Here is a 14038-nt window from a genome sequence, read left to right as displayed (position 1 = left end):
GCATTATACAGTGGCATCACAAACATTGGCAAAGAGAATGTAAATAGTGAAAGATGTAGTCAAGACACAGTTTTATACCAAGTGAGATTTGTTTTAGTAGCCAGCTACAGCACAACTCAATCTGTTTATCTTCCACTCACCCAGCTTTCTTAGTTAGGTATTTTGTTTACAGTTTTCATGTACTACTTCTTGAGGATTTTTAAAATTACTTTCTTTGTATCCTTCTTACTCTCTTCTGTCTTCTACCAATAAAGTGTAAATGATAAAGGTTGGAAGAAGGTACGTTTTGAGAATGTTTAAAAACATGTGAAGCATTCATTCGATTCCTACACCTGAAATAGCGTCTTTTAAGGTTATAAAAGAGTATCATGCTTATCAATACAAACCGTAACTTTTCTTCAATATGTAAAAGAGCTTTTGAAACAGGGCTATGGTGGTGATTTCAAGGCTTGAAATTACAGGTGATTTCTGGGGTATATTTTATGGTTAATGAAAATGTGTCCCTTATCTCTAATTACAAACTGTCTAAATTAATCTTCCCTCTGTTGGATCTTGCCATGTATTCTTCTGCTAGATAAAAAGAGCCAGTCAGCTATGACTTTTCCCTGTAAGTGCTTGTAGACTGGTGCATATATTTACTGCAACTCTGGGCCCACAAATGTCCCAGAGAGAGACAGAGCACAACACTTTTACAATTTGCACAAAGTGAACCCCTAAATACCAGGTTTTTAGAAACGTGAATGCTGTTTCTAATATTTGTCATACAATCCCTTTCTGTTCGCTTTCAAGGTAGCTGTTCATCAGTTAATATACATGTAAAGATGAAAACCTGTGGTAACTTCAATTAAAGAAAAGTCTTTTGAAGTTGTTGCTTCTTAGCACATGTGTTGCTTTACCAATTTCATGTCATATTATTTCTTTTGTTTCCTCCCTTTTGAAGTACACTGCTACTTTTTGGTATGTGTCTTTTCCTTTTTTAAATTCAGAGATCAAAGATGTGGGAAATTTTAGTTTGAATGTTGAATGAAGAATTCTGAGAATATCACTTTTCCTGGCATATGTGCTAAGTAAGGTTTGTGGAAGAGAACTAGGACTTTATCCTTGCAGACAGAAATGGGAAGTCAGGGGAAATTAATCCTCAGAAGAAAGCCAATCTTGGATGAAGAATCTAGTTCATCCTAATTTTTCACCAAATAAGATGGCTTTAGGTACATAATTTGTGGAGATTTTCCTTTTAGAATTGAATATCAGTCTCTTTTTCTGTTTTTAATCACAGAGTGGTCAGGGTTGGAAGGGACCTCTGAGATCATCCAGTGCAGTTCCCTTTAGTTCACCTGGAGCAGGTTGCACAGAGTTGTGTCCAGGTGGCTTTTGAATGTCTGTAGAGAAGGAGACTCCATAACTTCTCTGGGCAGACTCTCCCAGTGCTCTGTCACCCTCAAGGTAAAGTTCTTCCTTATATTCGGATGGAACTCCCTGTGCTGCAGTTTGTGCCTGTTGCCTCTTGTCCTGTTGCTGGGCACCACTGAAAAGAGCCTGGCCCCATCCTCTTGACACTCCCCTGAAGGTATTTGTATGCATTGATAAGATCCCCTCTCAGCCTTCTCCTCTCCAGGAGAAACAGGCCCAGCTCTCTCATCCTTTTCTCATAAGAGAGATGCTCCAGTCCCCTCATCATCTTTGTAGCCCTCTGCTGGACCCTCTCCGGTAGTTCCCCCATCTCTCTCGAACTGGGGAGCCCAGCACTGGACACAGCACTCCAGATGGGGCCTCACCAGAGCGGGGCAGAAGGGGAGGAGAACCTCGCCTGGCATTTTGGCCATGGTCCTCCTAATGCCCCCTGGGATCCCACTGGCTGCCTTGCCCACCAGGGCACACTGCTGGCCCACGGGCAGCTTGCTGTCCACCAGACTCTCAGGTCCTCCGCAGAGCTGCCTTCCAGCAGGTCAGCTGTCAGCCTGTACTGGTGCATGGGTTTGTTCCTCCCTGGGTGCAGGACCTTATGTTTAATTACGTTCTTCATATTCAGATCCTGTCTGAGAGGTAACTGAGGTACTGGCTTTTTGCTTCACTTTGCTTTTTCTGGCCTTAATTACAAGCTAAGATTCCCAGTTTACAAAGTTAAAACTTGTTTCCTCTCATTTTATTCCTTTTTCTGCCTCCTAAAGTTACTGATATCGTTGGGGAAAGTTTTGGTGAGTTAATTGAGTATCGCACAGCAAACAGTGCATGACCTGTGGCTCTTCTCAGTGCCTCTCTAACCTACCCACTTGGTTTAACCACTCAGCTGGGTCTTTGGTGCAACCTGTCTTCAACCCATTGGTCTCTACTGTGCCTTCTTTGGAGTCTAAGATACAAAGATACCTAAAGTTTCTCTTTGTTTTTTAAACTTTCAGATCTTTTCCTTTGGGAATTGTTTTCTCTTTGGTTAGTCTTTCTACAGGATTCTGTAAATTCACTGCCCGTCTGCTTGATGCAATCCAACCCCTTCCTTGCCCATATGTTACAACTACCGCTATTTCTAGTTAGAGACAATCATAGCATGTGGTACTACTTCAGAGTTTAGAAGATTATTCTTGTCTACCGGTGAAAAGCGTAGTTGCTGCTTTCTGTTTTGTTTTGGTTTGTTTGTTTGCTGATGATCTTGCAGTATCTGCAAGATTAATGCAGAATCGGGTGACTGCGTTCTAGTATTGTGACTAGGTAGGTTAAGATTCATCCAGTGATTATTACTTTCTTATGGCTACATGACTAAGATACATTGCAAAACTGTCACTAAGATTGCAAAGTCTGGTCTTAAAATTTAGTAAGAGGCACTGTAGTTGACTGTGCAACCTCTGTTTAACTTGGCGTTGCATATGTGTTACAACTGTCTTTAATTACAGACTTTAATGCTTTATTTTTTAAAAAATCCTATTATCCTGACTTTGTTTTACAGGTGGGTGGGTGTTTGTAAGGTTTTATTCATAGTTACGTGCCATTTTTGTGGTGCTTGCTCTGAGTGTTGGGTTTAATTTGAAGATTTGCCTGGAACTGTCAGCTGAAGGTGCTGTTCATTCAATTTGTGACTCATACCTTAGCAAAAAAGATGTCTTGCAGATTTTTAATCTGCCATTGAAGAGTACTTTTCACTGAAACCACAGAATGCCTCAGTAATCCATTTATATAACGGGGACAGTGTATTGTATTGAATATTTCTTTACAGTAGGGTGACCGTTTTTGAGGTACTGTATACCGTCAGGTTTTTCCATTGCTATTCAAAATGAAGTAGGGAACCATAGTCAGAAACGTTATGCAACCAGTGTGGAAGTCTGGCTGTTTCACTGCAGACTTCCTCACCTGTCGAGCGGTTGTTACAGTAAGGCCTGCTGAAAAGAAGCTGCAACATCCAGAACTTCCTTCAAAGACATTGATGCCACCTTAATACAACTGAAGTTGGTAGCAACAATAGAGAATAGAAATCAGTGTGTTTATGCAGTCATCTCCCCTGCCCTCAGTGCTGGAGTTTCCCATCTGTAGGAAACTGGTGTTTGATCTGGGGCTTGTCTTAAAGGAAACACTGTCTTCCTGGTTGAGTGCACCCTCAGCATGTTTGCAGGTGACAGCAGGCTGTGTGGTGCGGTTGACCCGCTGGAGGGAAGGGATGCCATCCAGAGGGACCTTGACAGGCCTGAGAAGTGGGCCCAAGAGAACCTCATGAAGGCCAAGTGCAAGGTCCTGCACATGGGTCAGGGCAATTCCAAGCACAGATACAGGCTGGGCGGAGCATGGATTGAGAGCAGCCTTGAGGAGAAGGACTTAGGGGTACTGGTGCATGAGAGGCTTGACATGGCCTGACAATGTGCGCTTGCAGCCCAGAGAACGAACCGTACCCGGGGCAGCATCAAAAGAAGCGTGGCCCGCAGGTTGAGGGAGGTGATTCTGCCCCTCTGCTCCACTTTGGTGAGTCCCCACTTGTGGTATGGCATCCAGCTCTGGGGCTCCCAGGACAAGACACGTATGTTGGAATGGGTCCAGAGGAAGGCCATGAAAATGATGCAAGGGCTGGGGCACCTCTGCTTTGAGGACAGGCTGTGATAGTTGGGGTTGTTCAGCCTCCAGGAAAGAAGGCTCCAGTGGCACGTTATGGTAGCCATTAGATACTTAATGGGGACTTATAAGGCTTTTTAGCAGGGCCTGTAGGGGCAGGAGAAGGGGCAAATCTTAACCTGAAGGAGGGTGGGTTTAGGTTGGACATCAGGAAGAAATTTTTCACCATGAGGTTGCTCAGAGAAGCTGTGGATGCCCCATCCCTGGCAGTGTTCAAGGCCAGGCTGGATGGGGCTTTGAGCAACCTGGTCTAGTGGAAGGTGTTCCAGCCTATGGCAAGGGTGCTGGAACTAGGTGATCTTTAAGGTCTCTTCCAACCTATCTGTGATGATTTGCAAATTGTAGCTGCTGCTTATTGCCTTCCTATAAAAAATGTGCACCTTTTTTTCTGTTTTGATATTTATTTACTATATTGAGTGCTCTTTTGACTTCATCCTGCTGGTGTCTCCTCTGCACTAACTTCCTTAAGCAGACACGGGGAGTTTTTGAAGGCGTTTGAAATCCGACATGTTTTGTCATCTTTATCTTGGCCTCTTACCTAAAGTATTTTCATCATCACAGCAGACAAAATTGACATTTTCATATCTAATTTGGAATTTTGATTCTGCAGTGTTGAGTGTGCTGATGAAGAGTGGAATTGGCATCTTACGATGTAAATTTTAGAGAGCAGACAGTATTTTGCTATAGTTCTATGCTGGTGTGATGACGCAGATCTGAAGTTAGTGTGTAGGCTGGTGTTTTTCTTAACACCTTTATTAAAACCGTGTGTACATGTTGCAGTGATTTCTTTAAATTAAAGGTATTCTTAACTATGTGACTTAGTACTTTTTGTCCAATTTGATTGTTGAATGATGAGAGGAGGGGAACCCCAAACTTTTAAAATGTGGGTATTCTGCATTTCTCTTTCTACAATGAAATGAAGGGTACTTGGTCTTCAGTGGAGGAGCTACGGGAGTTATTCTTTCAAGAATTAAACTGAATGACAGGATAGTGATGCTTATTTTCCTCTAGGTTATTTGTTTAGAATATCTGAAATAAGTGTATTGTAAGTGAAAGATCTGCACCAGAAAAAATTTTACTTATGGCTTATTTATTTCCTCAAAATATTTTGTTAGTTCAAAAACATTCTTAAATGTTTTGTGTCAGTGTAAGAGATACTCTTGTAATAGTATGAGAAAAAGATTTGCTGAAGATACCTTTCACATCAAATTCTCTCTTGCTTCACTGTTTGTAACAGCTTCAATGAGAGTAATTCTATGGATGTCTTAAAATACATGAATAGCTCTTCCAGATTGTTCCCGGAAATGCTTTCATCTTTAAAACCGGACTGTTCCTCTCAAATTAGAGGGAAAAATAGATGAAATGAGTTAGTATCTGAGTTAAAAAGGCAGAATTCTGATTTAATTTGTTAAAACAGTATTTAATTTTTCTCCTGTAATTGTTGCCTCTGGGGGCAGGATAGGTTCCTTTCTAAGGTACATGTGGGCAGAGACATAGAGTTGTTCATTTTCCTCATTACTGCAAGCAGCCACATCATATGGTGCACCTTCTGAATTTGTCAGTCTCTGTCTAATATCTAATATTAATATCTAAAGTATCTAATAGGTTTTTCTGACACTGGTGCTATTTGAGAGTAGTTCTTGAACCTTATTTTTCCAGCTTCAGAAATCTGCTTCATTAAGAATGGACTGAAGGATGGGTTTTCATCCCGCTATTATGCACTCTGCTATGGTGTTAGTTATGCTTAACACTACAACAGTAGAAGTTTAGATTTTGGATCCTTAAGTTACCAATATTTACTTTAGACTGTGAATTAAATTACCCTTTTAACAAGTGAGCACTCCAGCATTGTTGTGGTGAAGCTGAACTTACTTCCAAGAGTAGTTGCTGTGTGTAGACTGATACAATGCTCTTACAGATATACCGCATTTGGTAGAAATAGGTGAGGATAGTGTGTCTGAAAATAGTGCCATTACACTTGCATATTATTTTGTTTTTTTTATAGAAAAAGCTTTATGAAAACAAGCATGTAGATTTTTTTCTCAGGATATGAAAGGTGTAATCTCATGAGTGGTAACATTTAAGTTATGACAATTACCAGATCATTTTGAACTGAATGGCCTCTCAAAATAAGGATTAAGGTATTTGGAAAACAAATAGATGGGCCTGTGTACCAGTAGAGCATGAAACTTATTTTTGTATTACTGTAGACATTCTACTTTATCTGAAAGTTGGTTCGCCTTCTGCCTAACAGAAGATTATTTTCTGTGGTACCTGTAAAGAATGAGTCAGAAGTTCCTTTTGGCATTCTGTTTGTATTACGCAGTTTTTAAAAACCTCATAGATGTAAAGTCAGATTACACTGCTTCAGCCTGTCCTCAAATGAATCGGACTGCCTGTGAAGGAAAGTAACTATAGATGTACTTAAACTACACTGAAGTAGATCCTCGAGTACTGACTCAAAGTCAGGAAACTTGAATGTTGGTTGTAAGCTATGCAAGTCTAAACCAGCGTTCTGTACCATAGGAAGCCTCTGGCAACCAACAACAGGAATGTCCATATTAAGTCCTTCAGCACTACCAATACCACGTAAAGTAGTACTATTACAAGCACTCAGATTTGTGCCAGGATTTGAATTTTCAGAAGGGATATTAATATTTATTTTCAGCCGTGCTCAGGTTAGTAATGTCACTAGAAGCTGATTTGACTGAGCTGATGCATGCATGCGTTATGAACTACACGAATAAGATTTATTATCATACCATAATTTCCTTAGTACATGTTCTTCTAAATGTTCGCAGCATGTGACCTAGTTATTCTAAAGGTTACTCTTACTGGCTTTTAATTCTGACGGTGGGCCACAAGCTCAGTTTGCTTTAAAATTCTCATCACTCGTGCTGGAAAGGTTCAACAGCCCCTTAGCAACTTCAGGGTAATGAAAACTGTTTTCTCTCTAAAAAGGCACATGTTGTTGGGGTCCTTTGTTGCATTTTAAAAAAAGTCCAAACAGACAAACTAAACCATAACCCACTGACAATGAGAGAAATACCCAACTGAAATAATACTACTGAAAACTTGTGTTATTATATAGTTGATTTTCAGAGATTACCAAATGTAGTGGTAACATTACCACTTCTTTTTACCAATTACCTGTTGGCAGTACTGAGAACAGTTGTTGCAATAGTAGTAGTGGACTTCACAAATTGCATCTGGTAGTTTGCTTATGCTATGTGTTCCTTTCCCATCTAGGGCTTTCATAAGCTTTTCCCCTCATAAACATAAAAGGACAGACACTGCTACTAATTTACAATTGTTTCTGCATTCTCTGCCCATCAGACTTGTTAATAAATTCAGCCCACAAATCTGTGTTTCTCACTTTTTTGACTTGAAGATGAAACTCTAATTTTAAGAATTCTTTTTCTTGCTTTTTGCGAAATGCTAATCAGCATTGCGCTGTCTTCCTGTAGAAATGTATACAGTCCTTTGTTTGTCTGAAAGGCTAATAATGGATATGCCAGGATCTTCATAATCTTTTCTGCAGCCAGTTTATCTACAGGAGCTTGTTAAATCATATTTAACCTATAATGCTGATTAATTGCATTTTCCTACATATTCTCAGTCATATATGTGTTCTGAATATAATGTAATTATTCTGTCATTAACTGAAGACTTACTTTAGTTTTAGTATTACACAGAAGTGAAGTACATAATATCTTACTCTATTTAGAGAAAGCTAGGTGTTCTGAAAGCAGCAAATCTTGCCAAGAGAATGGAATGTAAGAATCTGAATGAAATAATTAGATCTTCATAATATGAAATTATAAGATGTATTATATGACCTGTAAAGTGATAGGCTATTTCATAACTGTCTAAATGCCTGGCAGTTACAAAAAATTCAGTCATGTTGATTTTGTGTCCAAGCAGTATTTCCATACTGTAATTCTTGCAGGTTCGGTGCTTTGTTTACTCACTGTAACTTTACTTTCTCTGAGGTCAATGCCTAGCAGTTTCTAAGGGACAAAACAGATGTCAAATCATGGATTACCCATGGAGGAGAAATAGTGGTTTGCATGGTGTTATGGCATCCACCTTGCGTTGTGGTAAGAAGTAAGCTGTTTCCGGCACATCAGTGAGTTCCAAGGACAGTAATACTGATTTTCTGTAGTTTCTGTAATGATTCGTTATTATATTAGATGACCTTCTGAAAGCTTCACCTTCTAGAAGCAGGTAATTTATATGAAAATACAAAAAAATTCCATTTAAAAAGTTTCCAGCCTTCATGGGTGACAAGTTTCCAGTTTTCATGGGTGAAGAGACAGACAGGATGTGATCTATGTATAATCACTGAAGTCCAAAAAAAAAAAAAACGAACCCTTTCCCTGCTCTGGTGCTGACTAAGTATTTAAACCCCTTTTTCACTCTCTTCCCTTAAAAATACTGGACCCTGTTCCAGAAGTTGGAAGTATTAGGGAAGACATGTTAGGTGCTTATGTGAAATTCTGTTTCCACTCTTATTTTTCCCTTTTTTCACAATATTCCCACTTCTTTTCTCAAATTAAGGTCCTTGCATTTTTCAGTGTGTCTTGCTCAGTCACTTTGACTGGTTTTGGTCTTTCAGGTTGGATCCCTGCAACGTGTGTGTTCTGGACATCCAGTCTGCCTTCACTCTCAAGTTGTAGACTTTTGTTTTTGAGCCTTATAGACTGGTTCTTGTATAGCCAAGTTTATTATTTTTTCCTTGATGTTTTTAGCCTGAATTTGCCGAAATTTGCCAAAAGTTTTATTTGATTTCATGTTAGAGTGTAAGATAAATATATTTACGTAGTTGAGAAAGGAGAAGTATTTTGATATTTTGACAAATAATATAGAAACTTGCTACGTTTTTCTGATTTCTTGAATTTCTTCTCAGTTTTGATTTGATTTGTATTAATGTTTGTGGGCAGCCAAAAGTGAAAGTAAGGAACTGTGGTGAAAATACGAGACAAAGAGACAATGGTATGTAAAAACTTAATGGACTGTAAATGACAAGGGAAATGGCAGATTCTGTGGGTGTTAATTTTGACTATGTGAAATCCTTTATTTGGTTGGAGATTGTGCTTAAAGTATAAACTGTCAAGTATGAACTTATCAGAGAAGATGTGAAAGCTGACTTGATACTTAGGGTTCATGGGCTTTTTGCAGAGGATGACTTTCACCCAAATGTTTTGCTGTAGTTATGTTGGATTGCTGATGATCTTGTCCTAACATTTAAAATACTATGCTTTACTATTTACTATGGAAAGTAGTCTGGTGGACAGGACAGTGGACACGAGTTGGAAACTCCCATGTTTTACACTGGAGGAAAAAGACTGTGGATATCATAGGCTTCATCATAGACAGGTCTACAGATGAGGGGTCAGATCCTCTCATACTGGGGGAAATGGTAGCTCTCATCATCACAGTGTGGATGTACCCCTGGGAGGGTGGTTGGCCACCGAGAAGCACCGCATTTGTAGGGGGTACAGAGCTGGTTTAGCAGGTGTAACACCTTATCTTCTCTACAACTAGTCCTGAGTGAGTGCTGGAAGGGAGAAATGCATAGGTTCTTCCATGCCTTTTAGTCCTGACTGTCATGGTATCCTCTTAAGAAGCCTGAATGGAAGAAAATGGACATGGGAACTGAGGATTACAGGAGTTCTCGAAAGCTTCTTCATACCTATGTTGCCCTGAATCATTTGCTGTAGGGTTCATGGAGGAGATCTGAAGCACTTTCATACATGCTTACTATTGTTTTTATTTAGTATCTATGCTTTTTCCTTCCCTTGTTTTCCAGCTTGCAGCTTTTTTTTTTGTTTTCTAAACATAAACCTGAGGTTCAGTAAGTGCCCAGAGATACCAGTGAGGACTTACAGCACTAAATAGTACATTTTCAGCAATGTTTATTGTTGCAGTGGCAAGGTAGCTTGCACATTTCTGAACTGCTAAGAAATGTAAAAAGAAGCTGAAGGTCTACAGTAACTAAAAACATGGGTTTATTTTCATGCTAGTTATGGCTTCCTTCCCTCCCAAATAAATGCTTTTTAGGTAATATATTGCAGATTCTAGCACCATATAGTCCCTCCCAATGTTTTGTCTTCTATAACAAGTTTTGTATCAGAAGGGGAAATAATTTTGCAGTCCTTTCATTTTTGAAAAATTTTGGCCTTAAAATATGTATCACTTCATGGCTACCAAATACTGTGCCTTGACACAAATACCATGTAGAAGCATGTCACCACTCTCAAAAGGTTAATTGATATTTCAGGATGTTGAATGTCTTCAAAGTAAACCTGACCATAGTCAAATACATGTGACATTTTTCTGGCACGAAAATAGTCAGACCATTTCAAAGCTGTGAGTAGCATGCTGTTTGTTAATAAAAACTTGTTCTCTTACAACTCTAAACCAGAAAAGACACAGGAATTGTACAGGAAAACAAAGTAATTTTAAGGTAAAACAATATAAAAATAGTCATGGCTGCTGTTCAGCTGTGAACTCAGGCCACTGTGCTGCCACATTGTATTGTATTTGTTCTGAGCCCTCTACAATATTCCTGTGTAGATGTGTATTAAAATTGAAATAGAAGACATAATCTGAATTTCTCTACTTTTGATGGTTTGTTTTTCATGCTACACACAGAGTATACTGTTTAACAGCTTTAGAAAAGTCTTAAAAGTCAGGCTTTTCTTGTCTCTACTGGCACTGGTTTATAATCTTGGATAAGCTGCTAGCCTAAGTCTTGGTTTCCATACTACTGTAAGTAAGACTGTTTAAGTAACTGATAGAAGTGCTTTCGAAATTGAGGAGCATGGGACTTTAACCTTAGTGACTGCAGTATGAAAAGCCATAGCATTCCAGACCTTGCTCACTGTCTCTATATTTGTTCTTAGTGGTTAGGTGTTTTATCAAAATAAATGATACTGTTTCCTGTTGCCTGCTTTGCACTGCTTGCACCGCTAGCCCGTAAGTCAGTATTTGGGTCCTTCTCTGTTAACCAGTATCAGTTTTGATAAGGTTCTACAACTGCTTGCTTGATCAAAAATCCGGAGTAAGGTGAGATGTTAAGATCTATATGCTCTTTAGAGAACCAGAGGTAATTTCTTTACTTAATTTTATTGAAGTTTGTGGAGAGAAAAATGTTTTCCAGCCGTGTCATTCTGATATAATTTGCTGGAAGATTCCAGCTACTGGCCAGCACAGGGCTTAGCAGAGTTGTCCATTAGTTTGATTGATTTGTGCACATCCACAGAATCCACTTTGGATTGTGCTGTACTTTTGGGTGGAATGCGCAATGCCCTATTATTTCCATCAGCCAAAATGTAACTAGGTTAGAGGATATCAGAACAGAGAATTATGATTAAAAATTACTCTGCGTTTAGAATTTATAAAACTTGAGTTTTAAGGTATCTTTAGTTCATAGGCTGTAGGCATCCTGTTACTAAAGCTATGCCTACCTACCACAAAATGAGCTGGACCAGATTTACAGCGTTTTGGTTGTGTCTATTTGTGATGTACGCATACTTTCAATGATTTGATTAATATGTAAACTTCCTTATTTTTACCACAGAATGAAGCCTGAACAGAGGCGCTGAATGCAGAGCAGCTGGCAGACTCTAGGCTGGCCTGCTCAAGTTCCTTCTGCTGGCTTATTCCTGTAGCTGTATGCAAAGTCAGTTTGAGACTGTGTCTTTCTGTTAACTTTGTTTGGCCTTGGCTAAACTCCATAACCATCTTGGACTGGTAGTGGTGCTTAATAGGTCATGATACGCAATTTTCCTTTTGGTATGCTTAATCATATGGGTTTCAGTGTTTGTTACAGAAGTGATATAATATTGATGCACTATACAAAGAAATGCAATATAACATACATTAATGTGTAAATGTGAAGTGTAAATGTAAATGGTATGATTTAATTATACTGCAATAAATTTTGGAAGTTCTGTCTTTGAACTGTGTCCATGGAAGATGTTTCTGCCACTGGCTTGCACGCTCATCTTTCATCTAGAGGTTACTGTCACTGTAGGAGGCAGGGCATGTGTTGACTTCTCTGCTGTTTACAGTACAGTGCCTCTGGGATGGCTTTATGCTGTTGATTTTTGCTGAATTGCTGGACTGGTAAGAGATTAACTGACCTGTGGCTCGCTTTTACCAAGTCACCCACAATATTTACTAGCAGGAGGGAAACAGTAGGTTAAAAAGAACTTGTGTGAAAATTAACTTGCTAGATGGTAAAAATTTATATATATACTGCCTTTATTCAAGAGGGCCAGGTCGATAATTTTGTGAAAGACTTGTAGTTCTGTTCTTGTGTACTTAATTTATGTCTGAAGTGTAGCTTGGTGATGTTTGACTATAATTTAAAATTAATGATTAAAAAGCAATTTGAAATGCATTTTTGTGTAGCTTTCTATGAAAAATTCTGTTGCTCACATGCTTAACTGTGTTTTGGCTTTTCTTTCCATAGTAACAATTTAAAAAGCAATACAGAATTATTTTTGTCATTAATGTCTGTATATGATAGAACACGTGAATAGATCTGTTGATTAAGAAATTACCATTTTTAGGTGATTTACTATTTATTGGTAATTTTTTCTTTTTCCTAAAAGAAAAATAAATATGAAATAAGATTGAATCTGCAACTTTGCTGATAAACTTCCACAAGGAAGGGGAAACTACCTTATTTTGGATCCTTAGTTGTGTTTTGTGGATTAGTTCCAGCAGATCTGAGGCAAATGAAATCACTTTGTTTTGGGTGGTCACAGGCAGTTTGAATGATAAATTTGACAGAGAGAAACAAATCTGCAGAAACAAATTTGCAGAATGCGCGTTGTATAAACATGTTTAACATTTGTAGAGCTGAACTGACACAGACCATTCACAATATAGAAAGTTGACTTGAATGCTTCTGTAGCATCTGATTGTAATCTAAATTTGTGTTTTATAGCTTGAAACAATTGGATGGCAGCTTAACCTTCAAATGGCAGAGTCCACGCAAGCGAAGCTGAAGTCTCCTCGAGCTGTGCTAGAGCTGGGAGTGAGCAGTGAAGATGGAAAGGTAAGAAATAATGCCTGGCAGAGTTGGAATGAGATGTGGTGATGGCCTTACGTTCAAAGTTCTGAGGCATCCATTGGAACTCTTGATTGTTGTTAGTCTTACCAGTGTTTTCATTTTTATATTTCATAAAATTATTGTAGGCACTTGGAATTGTGAAGTACTGGTGTAACAGCAAACATACTGGGTAGACTGAAAGCTGTGTTACCAGCAATTTGGGCTGCAGCTAATAGAGAAGTATAACGGAATATGGTTATGTTAGGTCTCTTTGTAGATGATTTATTTTCATCACATAGTACGTGATTAGTACTTCTTATACTTTTAATGCCTAATAGCTTCCAGCCTTCTACCATGTGTGTAGTTGTATGAGATACTGCTTGTTACTTGCAACCTCTCTGTGCTAATGATGTATTTACATGAATGGTGAGACACTATATGCAAGGCCACAGAAAGCCAATATTTGGAGGTTTAAGCTAAAGTGTTAAGGCCAAGTGGTGTGTGGTGTTTCAGTGCAAAAACCTAACAATGAACATAATATTTTATGCACAAAATCTGTATCTTTTGTTAACTAGCACACTTTAAAGACATGAATTGCTTTTAACTGTATCTTGCTAATGGGAACTAGAGTCTCCTGTACTGTCAGAATGTTTAGCTGTGAAAATGTCTGTGTAGAAGTTTTGAGGGGAAAAATCAGAAATGTGGTTCTGCTTTAGCATTGCCTTTAAATCACAGTAATTTTACCAGTGTGAGTGGAATTTCTAATTTATGGTAGAATAAAAGAGAATACACAGGTTATGTTTGTGCTTCTCACCAAGACTTGCAACAGTTCTATTTTTTTCAGCAGTTCATTGTAATCTGTATTTTTGAAATGTAAATACA

At 38.7% G+C, this 14038-nt stretch overlaps 1 protein-coding gene across 2 annotated transcripts in view; it reads left to right on the top strand.

Annotated features, from left to right (window-relative positions):
* Positions 1 to 14038, top strand: part of COMMD10 (COMM domain containing 10) — a 118967-nt gene that overhangs the window by 13988 nt on the left and 90941 nt on the right. For both annotated transcript variants that reach the window (XM_080372087.1, XM_080372088.1), the window contains exon 5: positions 13052 to 13162. In XM_080372087.1, the coding sequence (XP_080228213.1) occupies positions 13052 to 13162 (111 nt within the window). The remainder of the gene's footprint in view (positions 1 to 13051; positions 13163 to 14038) is intronic.

Source organism: Falco punctatus, assembly GCF_963210335.1.
Source record: "Falco punctatus genome assembly, chromosome: Z".
NCBI lineage: Eukaryota > Metazoa > Chordata > Aves > Falconiformes > Falconidae > Falco > Falco punctatus.
Note: the sequence above shows the minus strand (reverse complement) of the source record. Positions and strands in the feature narration are given on the sequence as shown.